At 39.3% G+C, this 27,229-nt stretch overlaps 1 protein-coding gene across 1 annotated transcript in view; it reads right to left on the bottom strand.

Annotated features, from left to right (window-relative positions):
- Window positions 1-1,899: 1,899 nt before the first annotated feature.
- The window catches only part of LOC126252078 (protein spartin), a 97,560-nt gene continuing 72,230 nt past the window's right edge, over window positions 1,900-27,229 (bottom strand). Inside the window, exons 7-8 of the mRNA XM_049952930.1 lie at window positions 18,312-18,564; window positions 1,900-4,572 (exon numbers count right to left, since the gene is read on the bottom strand). Coding sequence (XP_049808887.1) covers window positions 4,386-4,572; window positions 18,312-18,564 — 440 coding nt within the window. The 3' untranslated portion in view covers window positions 1,900-4,385. The remainder of the gene's footprint in view (window positions 4,573-18,311; window positions 18,565-27,229) is intronic.

The raw sequence follows: 27,229 nt of genomic DNA, 5'->3' as shown, positions 1-27,229 counted from the left end.
TTCTCCCACCACTTGGTGAGTAGACTTTTTATCTATCCAATTAAATTATGTTGTCAATAATTGAATACAGAAAAAAACAGAAGTGACAGAGGAGGAGAGAGTAGAAGTACTGCCCTTAATGAATGGTGTAGAAAGAGAGCTATAGTGATTAACTACACAGTTAGTGTGCGTCCTCAAATGAACGATAAGACAAAGAATAAATTTTACTATCATGAACAAATAAGGATCATGTTTGATTCAAAAGTCAGAAACAACATGTGGGGCTATGTAGATCTGACCGGAGCTTACCTCATGAACAGATGTCACACTACAGCTACTTATGTGACACTATCTAATATGTGGTATGGAATAAAATCAAATTTGTCAAAATTGGGTTATTTGAATATGTGACATTCATAAAACTTCTTGAATATTTACAAAAATAAGTGTAAGGGGTGAAACGTGTTCTAGTAGGATATACAGACAATGGCTATGTATTGTGGAATCCTAGAACTGGAGAATTTTCTGAAGCAAGTGATGTTTACTTATCAATATGAAGAAGAGACAGACAACATCAAAGAAGAATGAATAAATCTACCTATATAAAACCAAGTTTTTGAAGAAGAAGATAAAAAATCAAACAAATTTTACAAAGAGATATGATTAAGTAATGCTCATATACAAGGAGTGCATTAAAGGTGAAGGCAAGGAAAACTTGATGAAGGCTGTCACGGAATAGAAATTATTACAGGAAAATGTATTTTCAAGAAAAAGGATAACAGAAAGTACAGAGCTACACTAGCTGCAACAAGATCAAAGAAAACTGGATTTTGAAGACATTTTTAGTTCTGCTGAATCCTTGATTTCAGTATGCTCCCCCACAAAGAGCAACCCACGAATCATTTATTTTTGAAATCACAGATTTATAGAATTAGGTGCCCAGAATGTCCATCAAATATACTAGACAAATGGAAGGGTCATTTACTGTTAGATTCAGTGAAGGCCAAATTAAAAAATATCCCCCCTTCATTGAACATCTAAAAGTTTTAGACCCTCAGTCCCCTACTTTGGAAAAAAATATTTTTGGAAAATCTTATGATCAAGCATGTAGAAAATAAAAGGGTGAAAATTAAATTTGCTTGAGGAATTCAAAATTTTGAAACATACTTGCTTCAAACCACTGAAGCTTTTAAATGAACAGCTATTGTTGAAAAACCAAACAGTTTTCTGTGCTATGATGTGCATCTTCAAATTAGTTTATGAATTTCTATTACTTCAGACACTGGGCATTATCCATTATTATTTACACACAGCCTTCCATTGTTTGAAACTGTAGTATCACCGTCTGGCAAGCTTCCCAGTACTATGATATAATAGTCATTAGTTTTCATCTAGTTAGACCAGTGCTAGCACATAAGGTTGTGTATATATGACAGATGTAAACAGGTCTTATTTTGTGTTTTAGGGGTGTCACCTCCGTATGGTAAGTCAAATAATGTCTGTGTCTTGCTCTTTCGGCATGCAGACAGTTCGCTTCTTTCTGTTGTATAAAGTCATGGTTTATATATTTTAACAGTGTGCTTTCCTTCTCCAGATGATTTTTTATGTTGTGGAGAGAACCTGTATTTTCAAAGGTCACATTTCATATTTCCTTATGAGAGTTCTCATTTATTAGCATTATTGGCTTGTGGTGTTACCACATTACTGTAAACCTTTACAAGGTAAACTTTTGCCTGTTTCTCTTTTATGGCTATTTGAAAGCTTACTTGTTTAGCAGTCTTTTTGTCATGCCTGTCTGCGACTCAACTTCTACACTATATGGTGAGTAGCAATCTGTCCTTTTCATAATAGTCGGAAGACTAAATAAACATTAAATAAAATGAGTTGCTGGTCCTTTATACCAACACAATATTGGGATCACTCAAATATGTTTATTTACTTGATGACTTAGTACATAATGTTATCCTGTAACACACAATCTCAACAACTGGCACACTTATAGAGGTCAAATGAAAACTAGAAGGAAGTAAATACAGCATAACATCAGATTGACTAAGTGGTCATTAGAGACGAAGCACAATCTTGGATTAGGGTGAGACAGAGAAGGCAATTGGCTGTGCCTTTTCAAAGGGGCCTTCTGGAACATCCTGGAACTTGCCTTATGTGATTGAGTATTTGGATATATGGAACATCTATATGTGAATGGCTGGAAAGAAGTCTGAACTGCCATCATCCTGAAGATATGTCTAGTTCTTACCACTGTGACTCCTCATTCAGATTGAAATATGCAAAAATTAGTTATGATTATTGGATAGAGTTATCAATTTTTGAATCCAAATGTCTGAAAAACTCCTCATATTTGCTGTATCCCTTGAATGGTTTGGAGAAAACAGCATGTACTTCTGCAGTCATGAAAGATACATGTCATAATGAGTATTATTGCTGAAAGTATGGCTATTTTCTCTCATTCATTTGAGAAATATGCCAAATTTAAGAAGTTCTTCACACTTTTGAGTACAGAATTTGGTAACTTAACATGACAGACACTGACAGTACAGCAGCATGTGGAGCAAAAACTTGTCGAGTATTCAAAGTCAGCACCAGCAACAGTGCAATAAGTACAATGCAGAAGGAGTGCAGATTTGAACAAGATGTACATTTTATAAAAACAAAAACACATTAATTAAACAAAAGTAAGCATATAATGTTTGGTTTAAAAATGACAAGAGTTTTGAGTTGTCAGCAGCTTGGATCCAGACGAAAATCAGGAAATAAACTAGAAGTGCTGATGAGGGTCAGCATAAATGTATGAATAAAATCTGTGAAGAAAAAAATGTCCTTTTTCACAGAAGCTGCATTCACTGCATCTGGTCAGTGTGAGCTGTGCCAATAACATGCAGTGAAGAGATATCTATTCTAAGTAAAAAGCATTTTGACTGATTACAAAATAGTACAAGTACTCTTAAGTTTGTTGTGATAAATATATTGTCTTCACACAAGCAAGTACATGTACTCCAGTACAATGTGTATTTCGCATAGTGAGTGAAATATTCGAATGAACACCCAGTGACAAATTAGCTGCACTAAAACTCTGGCTTAAGTTTCACATGTACACTTTTCATAAAGCACACAACTGTCCAATTCTAATTTTACCACTCCTCTTTCATTATACTAGAACCTCTTAAAAATTATTTTTATAGCTCTAACAACAAGTACCCTTCAACATAAAAATATAAATTTTTATATTTTACTATATTTTAAAATGACAAGTGAATATGTCGATCAACATTAACATAATTGAGAACCACAAAAGGAACATCCAGTTAACCAACACAACAACTCATTGTACTTACTCTACACATATGAGATTTACAGAGAAAATATCACAGAACAGAAACTATTTTCTGCATAATAAAGAGAATTGAAATAGCTACAGGGTGTAAAAATATTACAGATTAGCTACTATCACACTGTAATAATTGCAGTACATATTGAGAAATAAAAAGAAGGTGGATTACCGTGCACTGCCTTTCCTTTCACATACAGCTGGAAAAAGTTTTCATAATTAACACAACTTAATGCTTTCAGTTTCTTCTCAATACAGTGAACATTCAAACAACAATGAGGAGGAACAGCATAGAAATTTGCCACTTGAAAAAATATAGTAACAGCACCTCTTCTTTCCTCAGTGCTTATTACACAAGGAATACTAAAAATTTATGTAATTTCCCTGACCATATCCCAGAAATTTATTACCTGTGTATATTTAGAAGTAATTTATCATAGCTTAGGTGCCTTATATTTCTTAGTACAACACCAGTTTAAAGACCACCCACAACATAACGTAACTCCAGTGTGAGAAAACAGTTCAAATAATTATGAAATATCAGTGAATGAAATTTATAACATCCCCCCCCCCCCTTGCTGTCAGTTCAGCTTCAATAAAGTGACTTAAGTGATTGACAGATATCAATGGCCAGCTATTCCTGCTATTCCTCCCTCTTCCACATCATATAATCTGGATCACTTATCAGGATTCTGTAGTTACCTACTAAACAGTGAGCATGTGGAACCATAGAAAGAACTGTAGTTTACTGACACCTCAGCCCTTGCTGACTGTCTTGCTTAATGTCAATCACAAAATTATTATAATCAAAGTATAACAATACAAATGTACATACAAGGCAGATTTATCAAACTGTGCGCTGTAAAGTCTGATAACAACAACTATACAATGTCAACAGTAAGTTCACCATTACAAAATTATTAATGCCTTGCAGTCACTTCAAGTGAACCAAGAAAAAAGTAATTTTAAATCATTCAACATGAAGGATAGCCAAATTGTAAGCAGCATGCCTTTGATTCTCTGATAATAACTGACTTATTTTAAGACTACCGAAGAGTAATCATTCCTCTTTACTCGATGGTCCTGGCAAATGCCCAGTGGCTTCCACAACACCTTTACTGGCACCAATAGCTGTTGCCTTTGCAAGCCCTTTAGGTGAAAGATGTCTGATATCACGACCAGCTACCCAGACGTTTCCAACAGCATCCAGAGCTTCACCTGTGACCTGACCAGCAGAGTTGCCATATCTGGAAAAAAATTGTTTATATATATATATATGATCTTACAATTACAATAAAAAAATCAGTTGCATCTGGACAGATTATACTTCAACTATGGTGCATGACTGCATTGTGTAAGAAAGGACATATAGCCAACATTTACTTTTGCAGGAAAAACAACTGTCTTTATGAACACATCTGGTAAACAGTTACTATGTGACTTGGGTTAAATATGACACAGTCACTGACAAAGGGAATTTCCTGCCCTGCTTGAAGAGAATATATGTGAGAACTGATGCACTGTTAACTCTAATTTTTTAAATGGTCAAAAACTGATACATCACAACATTAATTACCTTCCCATTAAAGTATGGGAAATAGAAGTGACATAGGAAAACATTCTAACAATGAAGAGCTTAATTTATGGACAAAGAAAAAATTACAAGGAAAAACAAAAGTATTTTTTTATCACTTCAGTACGACACTTGTCACATAAAGAACAAAATGAAGGTAAGGTATTGCAATGTGGCTGACTGGGAAGTAACATTACGCAGTTACCAATACCAGGACTGATTATCAATGCAATCCAGTAGTCACATATTTTTCATATATATTATAAGTATATGTTAATTTGCTCATTCCTCTTTCCACTTACATATACATTTTATTTCTACTTTTGTGTCATGCGGATACAATTTCAACCTTTGAATCATTAATTTTTATGCAGATTTATTTCCTTTAGAACATTTTAGAAATACTGCCTTATCATCACTGCCTAGAATTGGGTATTATTATTTGTTTTACTCATAAAGGTTAATTTCACAATAATCCACAATATACACAGACATTGAGTAAATGTAGGTAAGAAAAATAGCAATACTTAAAATGTAAATAAAGACTATTTTAAAGTGGTTGTTCAATGATGCTATTTCATTATTTTTCATGTTAAAAATGTAATTTAAGCAGCACTGTTATTGTACCAAATTTTTTTCTTTAGTTCTGCAAAACATTACACCTTGTATGAAATAGTGCTTTAGAAAATTTTGATTGTTAGTACATTATAAATGGCTCTACAGCAGAGACCATACAGATTGGTATGGAGTCAATATTCAGGGACTGTTTGCAGGGCAGTCTTGAACAGAATTTCAAAGTTTTTGTGCAATATGAAAAATTGTTTCAAACTTGAAATGTGTAATTTGGTGAGGATTAAGGCACATGTAAATGTGATTGCTATAAAGAACTGGGATTTATTTGAAGCAGATTTCTAAAATTGAATCCCTTGCTCTCCAACACCTGGAAGGGCATTCCAGATGCCACCTCCATAAATTATACATCCTGCTGACATCCTACTACTTTGGGGCACCACTATCCAACTACCTACACTACCCACAGTGTTCGTCCTCTTCAACAACTCATAGCACCAAGACACCACCTAGCAGACCTTTTCAGCTTGCCACATCCCCAAAACTTCCTACCCACACTCCAAATCAAGAGCATAAACAACTCTGACAAACTGTTTTTAACCTTTCCACCAATCCTCATCCCTACAGGAGTTTCAGTCCTATCGAAAGGCCTCACCTTTAGCCCTACACCAAAATTTAACCATCTTGGACTTGTTAAAGACCTTCTCTCCTTCTCCTTATCACTGCAATGGAAACATTTCTATGCCACCAATTCCTCCAACCAAAGCCAACCTAATTCCAACAATGAACATTACCTCTCCCAGTTTATACCACCATCCAACTGGATTCTCCCCTCCTCCCACCTAATCACCCTCTGGTCACCTTCCATGAATTCCTTACCACCAACTTTGCCTCACCATCCTTTCCCAGATCCCTTCCTAAGAATACCAACCTTTCAGCAGATGAAAGGACAGTATTACACAGTTTCAAAACAGATCCTGACCTAATCATTCTCCCGGCACACAAAGGGTCCACCAATCTCATGACGACTCACAGCGACTACCTGGTGGAAGGCCCCTGCCAATTGTCTCACTCATCCACCTACAAACTCTGCCAGTGTGATCCCATCCCAGAATCCCAACATAACCTTCAATCTCTGCTTAAAAACTTAGGCCCTCCCAGAACCTCTCCTCTGAATCCATTTCCCTCCTCACTCCTATGACACCCCTCCTCTCCCCTCTACTGACTGCCCAAAATTCACAAACTCAACAATACTGGACACACAATTTTAGCTGGTTATTGTGTCCTCACTGAATGGATTTCGGCCCTCATTGACCACCACCTCCAACCAACTGCCCATAATCTAGCCTTCCACCTCAAAGATACTAACCACTTCCTTCACTGAGTCTCCACTATATCCATCCCTTTACCTACTGGTCACTGGTGATGTCACTTCCCTATACACCAACATCCCTCATTCCCATGGTCTTGCCACGTTTTAACACCACCTTTCTCAACATCCTTCAGACTCAAAACCCACTACCTTATTCCTCATACCCCTAACTAATTTTATCCTAATACATAACAACTTCTCCTCTAAAGGGTAGGTATACAAACAAATCTGTGGCACAGCCACTGGCACCTGCATGGCACGCTCTTATTCCAGTCTGTTTATGGGCCATCAAAAAACATTCCTGGCCTACTCAAACCCCAAACCCTTGGTCTAGTTCACGTTCACTGGTGATAGCATCATGATTTGGACTCAGGGCCAAGACACCGTACCCTCATTCCTTCAAAACATCAACACCTCCTCTCCCATTCACTTCACTTGATCCTTTTCAACCCAGCATGCTATCTTCCCGGATGTTGAACTCCTCCTCCTCCTGTGTACCCAAGAAGGTACTTTTTAGGTTCATAATGTTATAACAAGAAAATGAAAAATGATCTCTGGCTTTTACATCAACTAAAAAACTTCTCTCCTTTTTTTGTTTGTATCACAGGTACCTGGATGTTATAGCATAAGCACTATAGAAAAGGAGGAAGATTAGTTTTTTAATGCTCTGCTGAAAGCAGAAGCTCTGAGAAGACCAGAGTGGGCCATGTATCAGGCAGTGACTTTCACAGGAACTGTTCCAGTACTGCCATAAGTGATTTAGAGATACCATAAAATACATGAATTGGATGGTTAGACAAGGATTTGAACTGCTGCCCTCCCGAATGCAAGTCTAGTGCTGCCCTACTTGGAAACAGCAACTACATGGGCATGGTTAGTATGGCTGTAAAGTACTATTTTGTCACCCTAGAAAACACAATTAAGATACCAAACTCTAATGACCAGCTTTTTCCTCTTTAACTCATGATAACTGAAGGACACCAGAAGAACAAATGTGTCCTCCCTTGGTAGAATACAGGTTCTCCAGTGCTATCTTTGAATGTACTAGTCATTGTATAAATCTGAATGTGATTTATTGGATTTACAATTGAAGACTGGAAGTGGGATAAGCTGAATGTGCCAAAAATAAATATTTAGGAAATTGAGAAGAAACCTTACGGAAGTTATATTACAAATAATTTGTAGTTAATGAAATATAAATTCTGATATTTGACATCACTGTTAACATTTCACACAAACACATTTTAAAAAGGAACAGACTCCCATAAAACTTAAGATTTTGGTAAGGCTGAATGTGCCATGCTACTTTGCCAAGAAAATGCTAAATGTCCATGTAAATTCTTACAATCTGATATCACTTACACAAAAATTCATAAAATGCTCTATATTTCATGTCAAAGAAATGTGACCATAACAAGTAGACCCTTCTTTTTCTCTTCACTTAATGTGCTTGGCAGTGGAAGCTGGTGCACATTTCCTAAGGATGGCAGATCATTGAAGTTCTGTCCCTTTTTTAACACAGAGAACTCAGTCCAGTCTGCTTCATCACAATGAGTTTTCATTAGAAGCTTTCCTTTCTTGTCTAAAGTGAAGTGTCTTACTGAAGCTTTGATGATCTTTAGTTAGCTGGTGCTAAGATATGTATTAACTAAGGAAGCCAGATCCAAGAAATCACCTTCACCCATGCTGATCACCTACAACAGGGGCGGGCAAATCTTGCACGCGGCTCATGAACATACAGTGCTGCACGTGTGCTGCTCGTGTGCAATCGTCGACCGGGACAGTGGCAACAGCCGGCAGGTTGCGACAGTGTAGTACCAGGCTAAGCTGCAGACGTTGAAGCGAATCAACCACTACGTAGTGAACGTTGTATTTCAAGAACTGTAAAATGCAAAGTGAATCAAGGAAACGGAGAATTGGAGATTTGATATCTTTTAAAAAGGAATGGGAGAATCATTTTTTCTTTGTACAAAAACGTGAAAATTGGAAATGTATAATATGTGACAGTATTCTCACTGGTCAGCGGAAGTTTAATATTGAACACCATTATAATAAATTTCAGTATGTTCCCGTTCTTAGTGCAATAAAAGAGGAAATTCTCAAGCGATTTGGGGATATATCATACTTATCCCAAGGTTTTGAATAGTTCTCGAGACAATCTGCTGTTTCTGTAGATGATATTCATCCCAGTTTGCAAATGGAATTAATAGATCTACAGCGTAATTCTCACCTGAGAGACAAGTTCCTTTTGGCAAGACGTGTAATAGATTTTTATCACAACTTTCCACAGCAAGAGTTTCCTCGTCTCCATCATGAATCCATGAAGATAATGTCAATGTTTGGCTCGACATACGTTTGTGAGAGATTTTTTTCTGTTATGAAAATTAATAAGTCTCGGTTAAGAGCAAACATCAGTTATGAAAATTTACGTAACTGTTTGTGTTTGTCTGTATGTAGAAATTTTGTTCCAGACATTAAACGTATTGTAAACGCCACCTGTGATAATTAAATAAAACGTGTCATAGGTAATAGGTACTTTTTCAAACCATGATTACTTTCAAGCACTCCTACTAACCTTATTCCTTCATTCAATACAGCAGGCTAGGAAACAAAACGCATTACAGAGGAAGAAGCGGAGAGATGGTATGGTGGCGGGGGGAGGGGGGGGGGAGAGAAGCGGGTGGCTAGCCTGCCCCCGTGTGCACGCAGAACATCTGTTAACTGCACATGTGCAAGTGCATCGCACACGTGCAGAATTCCTGCCCGCCCCTGACCTGCAAGGATCTTTTACTCTAGCTGTGGCCACCATATCTCCCAGTTCTTCAGGCGCCATGATTTTAACCTTCTTTTTCCTTTTCTCTATAATACTCAAGTCTTGATCAGAAGGCATGTAACTATGACCAAATACTAAACACTTGATTTCAACACTTTCAAAGATACCTTCTGAAACAAGCAAAATTAAAGCCATCAACATTATACAGTTTTTGTTCTGTCTGATGCAGTTGTCACACCACAAAATGAGTACCTTTTTGTGCATCATCCCATAGCTATAACCTCTAATACACAGGACGGCATTTCATTACCTCCTTGGCCAACTAGGTCCTCATACCACATGCACATGAATAATTTGCCCGAAACAGCTTGTATTCCCAAGTTATAATTTGAGAGTTGTCTTGAGTAAAACATGTTGCTGAGTGTCCATGTAGGTGTAAACAAAACTTTTTGCCAATCTCTGGATACAGTGCATGTTTTACTTAAAGACATCTGTTGTTGTTGTGGTCTTCAGTCCTGAGACTGGTTTGATGCAGCTCTCCATGCTACTCTATCGTGTGCAAGCTTCTTCATCTCCCAGTACCTACTGCAACCTACATCCTTCTGAATCTGCTTGGTGTATTCATCTCTTGGTCTCCCTCTACGATTTTTACCCTCCACACTGCCCTCCAATACTAAACTGGTGATCCCTTGATGCCTCAGAACATGTCCTACCAACCGATCCCTTCTTCTAGTCAAGTTGTGCCACAAACTTCTCTTCTCCCCAATCCTTTCAACACCTGCTCATTAGTTATGTGATCTACCCATCTAATCTTCAGCATTCTTCTGTAGCACCACATTTCAAAAGCTTCTATTCTCTTCTTGTCTGAACTATTTATCGTCCATGTTTCACTTCTATACATGACTACACTCCATACAAATACTTTCAGAAACGACTTCCTGACACTTAAATCTATACTCGATGTTAACAAATTTCTCTTCTTCAGAAACGCTTTCCTTGCCATTGCCAGTCTATATTTTATATCCTCTCTACTTCGACCATCATCAGTTATTTTGCTCCCCAAATAGCAAAACTCCTTCACTACTTTAAGTGTCTCTAATTCCCTCAGCATCACCCGACTTAATTCGACTACATTCCATTATCCTCGTTTTGCTTTTGTTGATGTTCATCTTATACCCTCCTTTCAAGACACTGACCATTCCGCTCAACTGCTCTTCCAAGTCCTTTGCTGTCTCTGATAGAATTACAATGTCATTGGCAAACCTCAAAGTTTTTATTTCTTCTCCATTGATTTTAATACATAATCTGAATTTTTCTTTTGTTTCCTTTACTGCTTGCTCAATATACAGATTGAATAACATCCGGGAGAGGCTACAACCCTGTCTCACTCCCTTCCCAACCACTGATTCCTTTTCATGCCCCTCGACTCTTATAACTGCCATCTGGTTTCTGTACAAATTGTAAATAGCCTTTCGCTCCCTGTATTTTACCCCTGCCACCTTCAGAATTTGAAAGAGAGTGTTCCAGTCAACATTGTCAAAAGTTTTCTCTAAGTCTACAAATGCTAGAAACGTAGGTTTGCCTTTCCTTAATCTTTCTTCTAAGATAAGTCGGAGGGTCAGTATTGCCTCACGTGTTCCAACATTTCTACGGAATCCAAACTGATCTTCCCCGAGGTCAGCTTCCACCAGTTTTTCCATTCGTCTGTAAAGAATTCGCGTTAGTATTTTGCAGCCGTGACTTATTAAACTGATAGTTCAGTAATTTTCACATCTGCCAGCACCTGCTTTCTTTGAGATTGGAATTATTATATTATTCTTGAAGTCTGAGGGTATTTCGCCTGTCTCATACATCTTACTCACCAGATGGTAGGCATCTATGAATTTGTAAAGTCGATTTTCATCAAGTCCTGAGCTTTCTTGGCATTTTCATGATGAATTAACAGTGCAGAATTGGCAGATTCATCAGAGATAATTTTAGTTTGCAAACTCAGCTTATCAAATAGTTCACACGTGCTCTTTCTTGGTTTGCTGAAAGAAACATAACTGAAGAATTTCTTGTAGATGGTAGAATAATATTTGTAAGTCAGTGAGGAAGGCACATGTTTTTCTTTAAAAGACGCATACAACTGGTTTTTATTTAAGTTCAGGCTGAAATATTTCTTTACCCAACTTTCTTCTGCCACAGTGACATTCTTCTCTGGGAAAACTATTAATGTCTGCTTTGATTAGATTCATGTCTTCATCACTGAACTTTTTTTTATAAGCATGAGAAACCTGCAATGTTTCCTCTACAGTTGTCATACATTGTTTCTCCCTTTTCAAGTTTCTCTTCAAGAGTCTGTAGTTGTGGGAAAAAATTCAAAAAAATATTTTAGAAATTTTCACTACATCATTGCACACATCTTCCTGAAGCATTAGGTACTGTGCAATACATGCTGGCTTGGTTCCTGCTCTCTTAGGGCTTATCGTATCTACCGTGATGTCTTCTGTCAACACAAGTTACTTAAAAGCACCCTATTAAGTATATACCCTGTTGCTCTTCAGAGAGTTGGTAGAACTGCACAGCCACAAGCTCTCTGTGTTCATACAATAATGACTTGCAGGGATATCTGCATTTGCACAGCACCTGAAAACAAACCTATATAATATCAAAGAGAATAGTAATAATGAAACTAAAATGGCAATATTCCTCATAGATATTTTATTATGTAATGCAAAATACAGCACAATACCTATGGTCTGAACTGCTTAGGAACAGAAGCTGTCCCTTTCTACGTTGAATATGGGCTTCCATGAATTATCAGCTCCAAGTTTCATTTTTAGTTAAAAAATGGTTTAAATGGCTCTGAGCACTATGGGACTTAACATCTGAGGTCATCAGTCCCCTACAACTTAGAACTACTTAAACCTAACTAACCTATGGACATCACACACATCCATGCCCGAGGCAGGATTCGAACCTGTGATCATAGCAGTCACGCGGTTCCGGACTGAAGCGCCTAGAACCACTCTGCCACCGCGGCCGGCCTCATTTTTAGTTAAAAACCTTTTCTTTTCTTTCCTTTCCTTTATATTATAGCAATTAACAGTATCAATGCAAGTACACAACACTCAAAGTACTACAATGGTATAGCTCACACCAGACACAGGTTACAACAATCACTGCCTTCAGGCACAACAAATTCAGCATTCACCGTGCCGCTGCCATCGAACATCCTTTCTCCTACATCTATTGACATTCTTGTGAACATTATGAAACCTTTGTGGTACTTCAACCTTTTCCATGTTATTTACCTTGGCATATACAACAGTTTCCATGAACAATTTGACACTGCATAAATTTTGACACTTTCAACATTTCTGACTTCCAGGCTTCAATTGTTGCTAGAACATGTACATTAGACAGACGTCTGCTAAACATCACTTTCAGTGAAGAGATTGCAGACCATAAGCTTGCACACAGAATCTGCCCATTTGTGCTGGAATTTTCTTCAGTAACATACAAGGTAGACTCTCCTGGAATTATTGTATATTCTTGGCTGTTGGTCTTTCAGCAGGTTTGGAATAGTCTTGGTGTGTCTGTTGCTGTATCCAGATGACAGATGCACTTCTAATGCTCTAGGCAGGTCTGTGTAAACCAGCCTGTACTGTCCCTAACATACATTTTGCTTTCAGAGACTATTCAATAAATGGATTGAGACTTGTTTACACAAGTGAGGTGGTACATGTTTATGTACATATATAACCTATGTACTTTGCAAGTCTCTGTACAGGAAATGGTGGAGATTACATTGTTCCAATGTTAGTGATTTTTTGTCCTGTCTCGGATAGTAGCCAACAATATAGTACAGTATCGAATATCTTTTGGAAATCCAGGAACACAGAAATTACACATTCATTTATATCTATTGTTTGTATGACACTATGTGTACACAAAGCAAGCTGTGTTTCACTGGGTGGTTTTTCCTGAATCTGTGCTGATTCTCTCAATGAACAGAACTTCATAAACTCTGAACTGAGAGTAGGCTCTAGGATCCTGCAACAGATTAATGCATGTGATACCTGTTTTAATTCTGTGCAGCTGATCTCTTACACTTTCTGTAAATAGGAATGAGCTGTGCTCTTTTACAGTCATGTGGGATTATTTGGAGTTCAAGAGACTACTGATAAATACGATCTTATAAAGGAGCTAATTCTGCAACAGTCTTAACTGTTTTTCAGTACTGGGGATGGTACTATCAATATCTCTCATTTGTGAGTCTGCACAGTGGTCAAACATTGGTACAATAGTATCCTCATGTGTGAATACCTCTTTAAATATGGAATTTAATATTTCTGCTGTTTTCTGTTTCAACAACAGTCAGATTCACAGGAGAATGCATGGAAGATTTGAAACCATTCATTGACTTTACCTATGATCGGAACTTCCTGGTATTAAGAAAGATATTCACCTGGGTCTGATTGTGAACATTACTGTAGGCTTCAAACACAGATACATTGCTTTTAATTTTCTTTATCAGTTTCCCTGCAGTCTTTTTTTATGAGATTGTAGTGCTCTCCAAACAACACAATTATTTAGAATACATCTATGCAGACTGTGGATGTCTTTCAGCTTTAACCACAAAATATTCTCTTAGGTTTCTTGATGGCCTTTCAAGCTTTGGTGACCGCTACTCCTGTAACAGTATCACGATTGCTAATCCCAATCTCACTGGTGACACTGTCTAGAAGATTGTGTCTCTTTTTAACTGGGAATCAGAAATACACTCCTGGAAATTGAAATAAGAACACCGTGAATTCATTGTCCCAGGAAGGGGAAACTTTATTGACACATTCCTGGGGTCAGATACATCACATGATCACACTGACAGAACCACAGGCACATAGACACAGGCAACAGAGCATGCACAATGTCGGCACTAGTACAGTGTATATCCACCTTTCGCAGCAATGCAGGCTGCTATTCTCCCATGGAGACGATCGTAGAGATGCTGGATGTAGTCCTGTGGAACGGCTTGCCATGCCATTTCCACCTGGCGCCTCAGTTGGACCAGCGTTCGTGCTGGACGTGCAGACCGCGTGAGACGACACTTCATCCAGTCCCAAACATGCTCAATGGGGGACAGATCCGGAGATCTTGCTGGCCAGGGTAGTTGACTTACACCTTCTAGAGCACGTTGGGTGGCACGGGATACATGCGGACGTGCATTGTCCTGTTGGAACAGCAAGTTCCCTTGCCGGTCTAGGAATGGTAGAACGATGGGTTCGATGACGGTTTGGGTGTACCGTGCACTATTCAGTGTCCCCTCGACGATCACCAGTGGTGTACGGCCAGTGTAGGAGATCGCTCCCCACACCATGATGCCGTGTGTTGGCCCTGTGTACCTCGGTCGTATGCAGTCCTGATTGTGGCGCTCACCTGCACGGCGCCAAACACGCATACGACCATCATTGGCACCAAGGCAGAAGCGACTCTCATCGCTGAAGACGACACGTCTCCATTCGTCCCACCATTCACGCCTGTCGCGACACCACTGGAGGCGGGCTGCACGATGTTGGGGCGTGAGCGGAAGACGGCCTAACGGTGTGCGGGACCGTAGCCCAGCTTCATGGAGACGGTTGCGAATGGTCCTCGCCGATACCCCAGGAGCAACAGTGTCCCTAATTTGCTGGGAAGTGGCGGTGCGGTCCCCTACGGCACTGCGTAGGATCCTACGGTCTTGGCGTGCATCCGTGCGTCGCTGCGGTCCGGTCCCAGGTCGATGGGCACGTGCACCTTCCGCCGACCACTGGCGACAACATCGATGTACTGTGGAGACCTCACGCCCCACGTGTTGAGCAATTCGGCGGTACGTCCACCCGGCCTCCCGCATGCCCACTATACGCCCTCGCTCAAAGTCCGTCAACTGCACATACGGTTCACGTCCACACTGTCGCGGCATGCTACCAGTGTTAAAGACTGCGATGGAGCTCCGTATGCCACGGCAAATTGGCTGACACTGACGGCGGCGGTGCACAAATGCTGCGCAGCTAGCGCCATTCGACGGCCAACACCGCGGTTCCTGGTGTGTCCGCTGTGCCGTGCGTGTGATCATTGCTTGTACAGCCCTCTCGCAGTGTCCGGAGCAAGTATGGTGGGTCTGACACACCGGTGTCAATGTGTTCTTTTTTCCATTTCCAGGAGTGTATGTCTTTTCGCGTGTGAATTATTAGACTAGTTGTTCGAGGCAATTGTCAGAGTTTTTCAATATTACTTCACAAGACTGATTGTTCTTACTGTTGATAACACGTCAGTGGTTTTCCCCTGTTGATGATAAACAGGTTAAAGTCGCCAACCACTACTACTCCTACTCCTACTACTACTACTACTACTACTACTACTACTACTACTACTGTATGCTCAAGGTATTTCCTTGCTATCTTTAAATGGCTGTATCATATGTGTGAATCAGGTGGTCAGTAAAAACATCCTGTTATTAATTTAAGCCCAAAGAACATCGTTACTGTTGTTCATAGTAGTGCACAGAGGACAAATTCCTTATTAGACTTAATGCTTCTGCTTACTGCTGTAAACATTCATCTTCCTGGGAAGCCTAGCCAATATTTCCAATATATGTTCCATGTATTGTCAAAAATTTCCCTATCTCTACTTTGGGTTTCATGCACCTCTCAGTTAGCATGTGGGATGACTGCTTTCTATGAGAGTTGTGAGTTCTGGGATATTGTTGCGAATACTCTGGTAGTTTAACAGTGAATATTTTGAGATTCTCCTTCCCTACATTTGCTATCTGGCTTATTGAAATAGTGGTTTATGTGATGCTAGTTTTTCTAATGAGGGTCTCAGTAATGTAAAAATGACAAACATATGCATTCCACATTTCCCTGCCACCTGAGTAGCCATGTATAGTAAATATTGCACACCTGGCCAATCCACAGTGACTCTATAGTTCTCCACTGAGCAACATAGGTCAAGGAATCTACTGCTAATCTTGTTGCAGACCCAGCAAAGCCTTGGGTTTAGACCCCCATGCAGCTCACAACTGGCACCCAATTAGTCTTAGGATTAATGCTGGAAATTGATCACTGTGCAGAAGCCTCACAAATGAGGCTAACCTTCACCACCACGTCCACCAGTCTGTGCAAAGAGCTGGAAATTGTCTCAGAATCCAGGTGCCAACATGAGTGAGGATCTGCATGTGATACAACTGGTGCTTTCAACTGTTACTAAGATAAACACTTCCAACTGGCAGACAATTCCTTCCAGAATAACAATGAGTGCACACTTGGTTCATTTCATTGTTGTGATGGTCTTTCCCCAAGAGAGCTCATCACACATCTAACACTGGAACTGACCACCACTAACAGCCTTTCCTTTCCCTATGCAGTTGCCCTAATCATGTCAGAAGTGAAACCACTGCATAAGCAGGAGAGGCAAGACTCAGTAGCTGTCTCATTTTTAAGCTGGAGGCAATGCCTCAAACCATTTGTTAGAGGTATGGAGCTAGCCTCACAAGTGCCAGCTGTATTATGCTATGTGCCTACTGTGAGGGAATGCCTCATGCAGCAGTTTTAAATGTGTTGTGACTCCACAGAATAAAGGTGGTTCAAATGGTTCAAATGGCTCTGAGCACTATGGGACTTAACATCTGTGGTCATCAGTCCCCTAGAACTTAGAACTACTTAAACCTAACTAACCTAAGGACATCACACACATCCATGCCCGAGGCAGGATTCGAACCTGTGACCGTAGCAGTCGCGCGATTCCTGACTGAGCGCTGAGAACCGCTAGACCACCGCAGCCGGCAATAAAGGTGCTTTACCCACGTTGCATATCATGTAATCCCATACCAACTTCAATTACTGAAGTCTATTAAATGAATGAGATTGGAATGCATGCTGTTTGTTGAGATTTTCCACATTTGGAGGATGTGGAACATTTGCCAAAATACGTGCCCCATTGTAGCTGAGTACATCATCAATGGGCTGCATCATTTTATTCTGGCTCTTTTAGGACTGTGTTCAATACTATGACACAGGGATTTCAATGTATACCAGGACAGCAGCCATGTATCTGCAAACAAACTAACTAACTCACTAACTAACTAACCAACCAGATTTGGGTTGAAGCTCTTCTGTCCATGTTTGCTTACAAACAGATTTGTTCTTGGAGAGGGTACACCTTGAGCAAAACATAATTTCTTTTTATTCCCCAGACATATTTTGCTGAAGTTACAGCATCAAAGTGGGTTTTATATTATCTTCTTGTTACAACATGCTGTGGGTTTCCTGGATTTTATGTGATTCAATGTAGGTGTTTTGTTTCAACAAACAACTACAATTAATTACAGAAAATCCAGAATTTGAGGAAAGCAATTTCCTACAAAGCTATGAGTAATTAAGTGTTATTTGACAGACATGCATTCAGTATTAAGATATTTAAGATTTCCAAGTCGCAAGAGGAAAAATCATCATAATAATTACTCTAATGAGAGACATTTTGCTAGGACTGTCAGTGACTGAACTGTCTACGTTAGGGATATTTTTACTAGTAATATGCCATCATTTATAGGCATCTCTAAAATCCAGTTGTCATAAATGACCATCACAACTACAATTCTTAGGTTAACCAAAATTTTACTATACTTTTTGTAAATACATACTGTAAAAAGAAAATAGAAAGTAAATCATTTACGCACCTGTGTTTCACAATTGTCACTGTGGAGTTAGCAAGGCTGCTGCCTAATATGGATGCAGAACGTTCTAGTCCTTCATACACAGTGCCAATGCCTTGCACTGCGCCAGCTGCCACTTCCAGCACTCCCTCCATACGTGCCTTGGCTTCTTCCTCTCCTGACCCAGACACTTTTGTCAGTAACTTCGTTCCTTGTTCACGAACATGTGGTGCGAGGTACCTTCCAAGAGCCACAGTTGCAGTTCCGACTTTGCAAGCTGAGGAGAATGTAAAGGTTTAATCATTACTTTGGTGATAAATTTTAACTTTTGAATATACAGGGCTACTATACATGATTCACTTGTTTTCAAAGTTCTGTATTTTCTAAAGTACTACATGTACAAATATGAGTAAGATTGATGCATGAATAATCAATAGAGCCATAAACTTATCAAGTTTGCATTGTGACCACCAGTTGACTTTTTGAGACCAGTGCCTTGATAAAATGGTGAAAAGCAGGGAAAAAAGTTTCTCGCCCCCAAGCTGATATTCAGTGATGAAGCAACCTTCCATTTATAAGAAAAGGCAAATTACCACAATGTGAGAGTGTGGGGCACTGAAAATCCTTATAAAATTGTGATGTATTTTGCTGAAGTTAAAGTTTTCTGCACAGAGTCACCGATGAATCTGTATGGGTGACTTTTGTAATGTGAAAAGACTGTGAGGGGTACCTCTTAACTCAATACGTTGCAGTTAATAGTTGCTTCCACAACTGACTGCTCAGTCCAAGAATTTCATCCTCCAACAAGGCAGGGCACCCCCCTCCCCCTCCCTCACCTTCCAACAATACAGGGACCCCCCCCCCCCCTCCCCAATTGGAGTATTGATGTTCATCACCTCCTAAACAACAAATTTATGCCCCACTGGTTTGCACTCAGTAGTGAAAATGATGTGGCTCTGTTCCCTTCCACCCCCCCCCCTCCCCCCCTGCCCTCCAGGTCCCCTGACCTAGAGCCTTGTGACTTTTCCCTTTGGGGGTACATTAAGAGCTGTTTTCACGTACCCCCACTGTCAAGATCACTGGAACACCTCAGAAAACACCTCAAGACTGTTGTGATGATTACTCACAGGACAATGCTATACAAGATAAGGAATGAACCCGATTACCTCTTGGACATGCATCAATTGACCACAGGCAATTACAGAACATTTGTAAAGTGCAAAATGCAACCTTGGTGAGTTTACAGTTCTGCTTACATATCGATCATATTTGTACGTGTAATACTCTGGACAATATAGAGCTTTGAAAATGAATGAACATAAAGTGTGCCCCTCCTATGAGTTGTCAGGTGCATTTTCTCTAGTGTTACAGCAGATATTTGGAATTTCCCTTTTGCAATGTGTTACTGGAGTTATTCCAAACAAATACTCCTCATCATGTCTTTCATGTCGATGGAAGGCATTGGATTGTTTCCTGTTACAAATAAAATTATTTTTAAACAGAATTTTAAGTGCATATTTGACATAGTGCTCCCAAATTAGTCAAGTGTGATACTTGGTTAATCGATATACAAGGGTTCCATTTCTATTTCTATCTGCGGCAGCCCTATGATCGCAATTCCAAGCACGCACAGCAGTTACTCTGACTCAAGTAGAAGACATGTACACCATTTTCAGATCACTGCTGCCAGACGCATGCTTTGTAGCGCTTCTTTATAATGTCAGCTGTAATTGAAAATGCTGTCGCATGTGAAATCAGATCTGCGATTCGTTTTCTAAATTCAAAGAAAGTTAAACCAAAGGAAATTAATTTGCAAATCTGTAAGGTTTACAGACAAAATGCTATGAGTGATTCAATTGTTAGAAGGTGGGTCAGACTGTTCAATGAAGGACGTGATCATGTGCACGATGAAGAACGAAGTGGACGTCCATCTGTGGTTACTGATGAATTGGTTCACACAACTGGAGAGAAGATAAGATATAACCGTAAGTTTACACTTAGTGCCCTTGCTACGGAAGTTCCGCAATTCTCACAATCACTAATTCATGAAACTGTTACTGAAAAAGTGAAATTTTGAAAACTTTGCTCACATTGGGTACTCAAAATTCTTACTGAACACCACAAAAGACAATGGATGCACAGTGCACTTCAGTTTTTAACACACTATAATGAAGAAGGCGATGGTTTTCTTTCTCAGATAGACATGGAGGATGAAACTTCGGTATCGTACGACACCCCTGAAACAAATGGCAATCAATGGAATGGAGGCAAACTTCATCCCTAACAAACCTAAGCAAATCTTGTCACCTTGGAAAGTCAAGTGCACCGTTTTTTGGGACAGAAAAGGCATTTTGCTGATTGATTTCTTACCATGAGGCCAAACAATGAATGCATATGGTTACTGAAAGACCATTAAGAAATTGTGCTGTGCAATACAGAACAAGCGCCGAGGATTACTGTCAAAAGGCGTTGTTTTTTTCCATGATAATGTCCGACCTCACACGGCGAATGTGACCAAACAACTATTATGGGAATTCCACTGGGACACATTTGATCATCCTCTGTACAGCCCGGACCTCGTTCATAGCGACTTTCATCTCTTCTCTAAAATCTGACCTTGGTGGTCAACACTTCAATGATGATAACGAGCTGAAAGAATATGTTACCACATGTTTGAAAACACAGGTGGCAACCTTCTATGAAGAAGGCATACAAAAACTTGTGCCACATTATGACAAGTGCCTACAAAATTTCGGAAGCTATGTACAAAAGTAGTTTAATGGTTGTAGATTTTTGTACAATAAATATTTTTTCTGTATCTGTGCACATTTGTTTTATATAACCAAACGGAACTTACTTTGTGGACGTACCTCGTATATTAACAGGGACAGTAAAACATGAAGATAACCAGTACTGCAGCAGCAGCAGCAGCAGCAGCATCGCCCTAGCCGTGATGATTGCATCATGGCTCAGTTGCTCCTGGAGTGTTTTAATGTCACTGTTAGTACTTGCTGATGACACTAATGTCACTGTTAGTACTTGCTGATGACACTAATGTCACTGTTAGTACTTGCTGATGACACTAATGTCACTGTTAGTACTTGCTGATGACACTAATGTCACTGTTAGTACTTGCTGATGACACAAATATCACTCTAGAGTGATTTGGGACTACTCCATCAAATGGCATTTGAAGTTACACTTACAAATAATTTTGTTTGTAATGGGGAAACAAACCAACACTTTCCATGGACACTGGGAATTGCATCAAAACACAAGAGAAAATGCACCTGACAACTCTTAGGAGGGACACCCTTTAACAGAGAATATGAACAAATTCAAAAGAATGAAAAAAGGAGTCAACATATTTGCAAAAAGAAAACACTAATGAAGTGTACTCAAAATTAATACAAGGCTTCAGGAAGGCATCGATGACACTTCATTAGGTTGGGTACAGAACAAAGAAATAATTTACTATCAATATACAAACCACTACAAGTGTCGAAAAATTGCTTCAGTGTTTCAGTGAATGAAGGGTAGGTAAGTTTGAAATAAACAAAGTAAAGGAAGCTGTGACATTCTTTTATACATTATGTGTTGAGTCGACAACCTTACAACACTTCTAAACAGATAACACAAAAATTCAAAAACAAGAAAGGAGTACCAAAATTACCTTCAGAATAAGTAAAGGGTACAAAACATCTTTGGATTATAATTTGTACCACACACTTTCTGCAAAACATTTATTGCAATATGTATAATCAACAACTTCAAATTGAAGTATGATCATCATTAAACTAAAAAATGTTCAATATTTACATCTGTTTATTACAGTCTTATTAAAAAGTATTATGTATACAAAATAAAATACTCCAAGAACAAAGCAAAAATAATTTGGACTATTTCTAAAAACAGTAAGAAACATCAACTTCCAAAGTACAATACATAAAGAGATTATAAAATTAATCATAAGACTAAAAAGTATTAACAGGGAAATTAAAATGTTATGGAATTTATGATTTCCTCTTGTGTGTCTTACCTTTACAACAGAAAATAGAGAGTTTCATTAACACACTGTCACAGTGATGAAACAGACTGGAGAACACAATGTGTGGTGTGCCACAAGTTTCAATTCTGCGTCCACTTTTGTTCTTAATCTACAAAAATAATTTCCAGTGACTCTAAAAGAAGGCTCAAAGAGCAAAACTCAAGTTTAGCAGACATAGCCCAAATGATAGCTGAATAAGCCTACAAATGACTCAGAGAAAATAGTTTATAATCTTACAGAGGCAATTTCAGATAGGGAAAAAGGATCTGCTCACATCAGAAACAGACATTATTGGCCATTCACTAAATGAAACATTGGATGTAAAATTCCTTTGTGTCCAGCTAGAAAGTTAAAATAATGTCAACAAAATGATAAAATAGCTTGTTTTGCTTCCACTGAGTCAACCTAAAGGAAAGGGTGCTTGTTTATTTTGCACATTTTCACTCCCTGTTGTCTTATGGAACTATAATTTGGAGTAACGCACCCAACATAAATAAATCTGTTATAGAGCAAGAGAGAGAACTATTAATACTGTGTAAAGTAAATAACCACACCTCTCACAGAGACCTCTTTAAGGATCTTTGAATGATTACTTTTCCTTCCCAGTAGGCCCTATATTTACGCCTTGATGATTTTGTTGCTGAAAACAGAAATCAATCTGATCTTAAATGTGACTTCTACAGTACGAGAGACAAAAAATATTTTCATATGAATTATGTCTCCTCCTTTAGGGTTTGGATTGGTGTTACGCACTCCTCTGCACATGTCTTGATCAAATGCCCACACAAAGCAAGAAACAGAGGACGTCTATCAATTCCAAAGCAGTTTAAAAACATTTCATTACCAGTCCTACAAATTATGTGATAATCTAGATTTAAGAACTGGAAATACTTATTAACTGGACAGATTTTTCAAAGTTGGTGTTTTCCTGGTAATTAAGTTGCAGATATTTAATTGACATAAGCACAAATTGTGTCTCATAGAATCTACATCAATTACCAGTTATGATAGAAGATACACCAACAAAAATTAACATTTCACACTGAAAGCACAATTATTAAGCATATTTTAAATTACAGGCAGAGCTGAACTGATTACCTCAGCAGAAAGTGCTCCTATCTGTACATACAATGTACAAGTAAATCCCAAAACCTTCTATATGAGGTGGAATCCAAAATTTTCTGGACTGGTGCTGCCATCTGGAAAGTAAGAGTAGTAGATCTTTGTGCCACTAGGTGGCAAGAGCTGCATATCTGATGAGTCAGTGTGTGGAGTGGCATCCAGCTGGGAGGACGTGCTGCGTGTCCACAGTGATTTTTGTAACACTATGTGTCTGGTGTGTGGCGATTTTACGATGGATTCGCGGACAGAGCAGCGTGTGTATCAAATTCTGTGCGAATCTTGGGAAAAGTGCTACGGAGACCCTTGCAATGATTCAACAAGAGTTTGAGGGATAGAGCATGACCGTACGTATGTGTTTGAGTGGCATGCACGGTTCAGGGCCGGCCGTACAGACGTCGAAGATGATGCTCACACTGGAAGGCCCGTTGCCAAACTTCAACAACTGGTTCATGAGGATCGGCGTCGAACCATTCAAGACCTTGCGTATGAAATGGGTATTGGTTATGGGACATGTCAACAAATGTTGACTGATGAATTGGGCATGCATCGTGTCACCGCAAAATTTGTGCCGAGGATCTTGACTGCCGATCAGAAGGCACAGAATATTGAGGTGTGCACAGACCTTCATCAGATCTCATCTGATGATCCAACCTTCTTGTCACAGGTTACAACTGGTGACGAGAGCTGGATTTACGGTTATGACCCATAGACAAAGCAACAATTGTCCCAGTGGAAGAGCCCAGGCTCTCCAAGAGCCAAAAAAGCGAGACAGGTAAAGAGCAAGAAGAACATGACCATCGTTTTCTTTGATAACAAGGGAATTGTGTACAAAGAATTTGTCCCACCCAACCAAACAGAGACTTTCGTGTGCTACTGTGACGTTTTGCAATGGCTCTGTGAAAACGTGCGGTGATGACAGCTCTGACTTTGGCATCAAGGGTACTGGATGCTGGGAACTGGCTGCTGCATCATGACAACGCACCCTGTTACACGCCCTTGTTCACCAGGATCTTATTGGCAAAAAACAACATGGTGATTGTACCCCACCCACCGTACTCGGCAGATTTGGCACCTTGCGACTTCGCACTATTTCCAAAACTAAAACTCAAGTTGAAAGGCCATAGGATCGACACTCTAGAGAGGATGGAAGAAGCATTGCTGGCGGTGATAAACACCCTCAAAGAACAGGACTTCCAGAAAACGTTTGACCAGTGGCAGAAGCACTGGGACCGGTGTGTACGTGCGGATGGGAACTACTTCGAGGGCGATGGTGACCATTAGTCCAAAGGTAAGGTTTTCAACAGATGGCAGCACCAGTCCTGAAAATTTTGCATAGCACCTTGTAAACCAACCTTTCACACATGTGTAAACGTTCACACCATAGCCTGATTACAATTACTTGATAGTTGACATGCACTCAACATTAGGTCCAGACCATTCACCATTGCCAAACTGGCACAAGTGGCCAGTTCACTTCCAGTTCCTTGTCCGGCATTCTTTCTTGATGAGTTTGGATCCTAAATCATTGGCATGCCAACACATTTCATACACAGCAGCAACCAAGCGCTACTGGGTACTTCCACGTAAGACACGATTCAGTGTCTCATATACAGTTACCATAATGACATTTGCCTTACATTAGATAAGCTTCACACGACATTACAAGAAGCCAAATTTTTGAAGTCTGCAATTCATTGTTGTGATTGGACCACCACAGTCATAAATATAAATACTACACCTAGTGTTGTGTCTTAGTGCAATTGTTAGCCTATTATAAACTTGATGTGCAGAAGGTTGTAGGTCTGAATCTCATCAAATGTAGTGATTTTTTTTTTTAATTTCTGAATTTAATGAAAAGAGCTTGATTATTTTTTTATTCAATTAACTGGTTGTTGGCCTGCAGTCAGTCTTTCCTTCTCATCCCGTCTGGTAAGTTTCCCCTTACCTGGGGTTCTATGGTGACTTTTCTGAACTCTACCCCTTTTCCTAAACCTCACCAGTCCTTTTCCTTCACCCCTCTTCCTTTCCCTTCAACACTTCTGCCAGATGGAGGAGCCATTGGCTTCAAAAGTTTGCAGACTTTAATACCTTTACACGTGTGTTCTCCAACTGCTTTGGTGAGCATATTTTTTATCTATTCAGTTACTTTATGTTTTCAAAAATGGGTTATTTTCATGGATGTATTAGCCTGCATGGTCATAATTGCTTCTTATGTAACCATCTTATCAGTCTCTCTTGTCATCAATCTTGTTCAAACTGTCATCTGTTTTCTACCTTATGTGCTATCTTGTCCCTACATCTTTTCTAGTACCAATTTCCATGCATATAGTGCGAGCTAACACCCCAAAGATGTTCGGACTCACAAGCGGTTCCTCTCCGTTGAAATGTCTTGACTCAAACTCGTCTGGGGGCTGAACTACACGTGTCGCATTACACCCCCTCAATTAGACACTTGTGACCTTTGGTTAAATTGTCTGGCTGATGGCAAGTTTGCGAAATACAAAGTTAACACAACATATAATAACAGTAATAATAACAATAATAATAATAATAATAATAATAATGGGAACTAAATTAATGACCCATAAATGATGTAGGCCACACAGTTGCGAATTTGTTAGAATAATGTTTATTCAGAAAGCAAACTAATAGCAAAAGCGGTCGTATTTAGAGTTACTGTTACACTCGAGCGCATATCCATTGACACAGTTCGATCATTCACAATCTCATCGTGAATTACAAGTTTGGTACCCCACCCCATTAACTATGCAAAAAGTTAGAGTTCACACCAGGCATGTGGCTGCTCACTGCTCAGAGACTAAGTCTCACGATACCACACAACGTGAAATATTCTAAGTCGTTTCTCTTCTTAGCTATCTAAAGACCGACTGTACGCTTTCGCGTCTCCATCCAAATTGTACCCCTTGGTGTCTCCAGCAAAACTGTCCGCTTTCGCATCTGCACCAGCACTGTCCTCGGTCCATCCACGGCTGCATTTCCCACGCACCGAGTATCCTCGCTCACCTGACTAGAGCAGTTCCCTGAATCTGTCTATCTGATTGGCTACAGTTTATTCTACATTATTTTACATTTTAACATATTTAAATAATCAAAGCTTGACCACTTTCACATTCTAAATAACGTAACAATAATATCCATTACATAATAAATGTTAAATTCTTTTACATAAAACCAATACAATTTCCTTCTTAGCTTTAAATGCCACGGCCAGTAGCCTTGCACCAATGTGCTTTCTATAAATAAATAACAAAAGTAACTATTATGCACTAAACTTTACAACAAATATTCTGTAACCTAATAATTCAATAAGGTGTCATGCTGTCATTGTTCAATGTGTTTTGTGTGGAGGAAATGATGATCTGACGCTTAACTGAAAATACTGATAATTCAAATTTACTATATCTTTTAAACAAATGAAGTTACTGAGTTGATATTTACAACATTCATCAATTTAATGATGTGCTTCTATACCAAATGTCGATCTTCAAGATCTTAGATTTTAGCATTCAGGTCTTTGTTATAAAACTTGTGAATTTCACTTTAACAGTAAATCCTAAACTATTATAGATATGATCAATATTCAAGTTTTATTGGGATCACCATGAAAATTTATGGAGGATGGCACACTACAGCACTTACGTCTCAATAGACAATAGACGCCTGTGAGTTTCCCCATCTCGTGGTGAATCTGCGCCCTTGGTGGCACGCGGTCCTGGATGACAGGGTTCATTTCACAATTCCTGTAGGCTGA

This window comes from Schistocerca nitens, chromosome 4, assembly GCF_023898315.1.
Source record: "Schistocerca nitens isolate TAMUIC-IGC-003100 chromosome 4, iqSchNite1.1, whole genome shotgun sequence".
NCBI classification, from domain to species: Eukaryota; Metazoa; Arthropoda; class Insecta; order Orthoptera; family Acrididae; genus Schistocerca; species Schistocerca nitens.
This window is presented reverse-complemented; position numbering and strand designations above follow the sequence as displayed.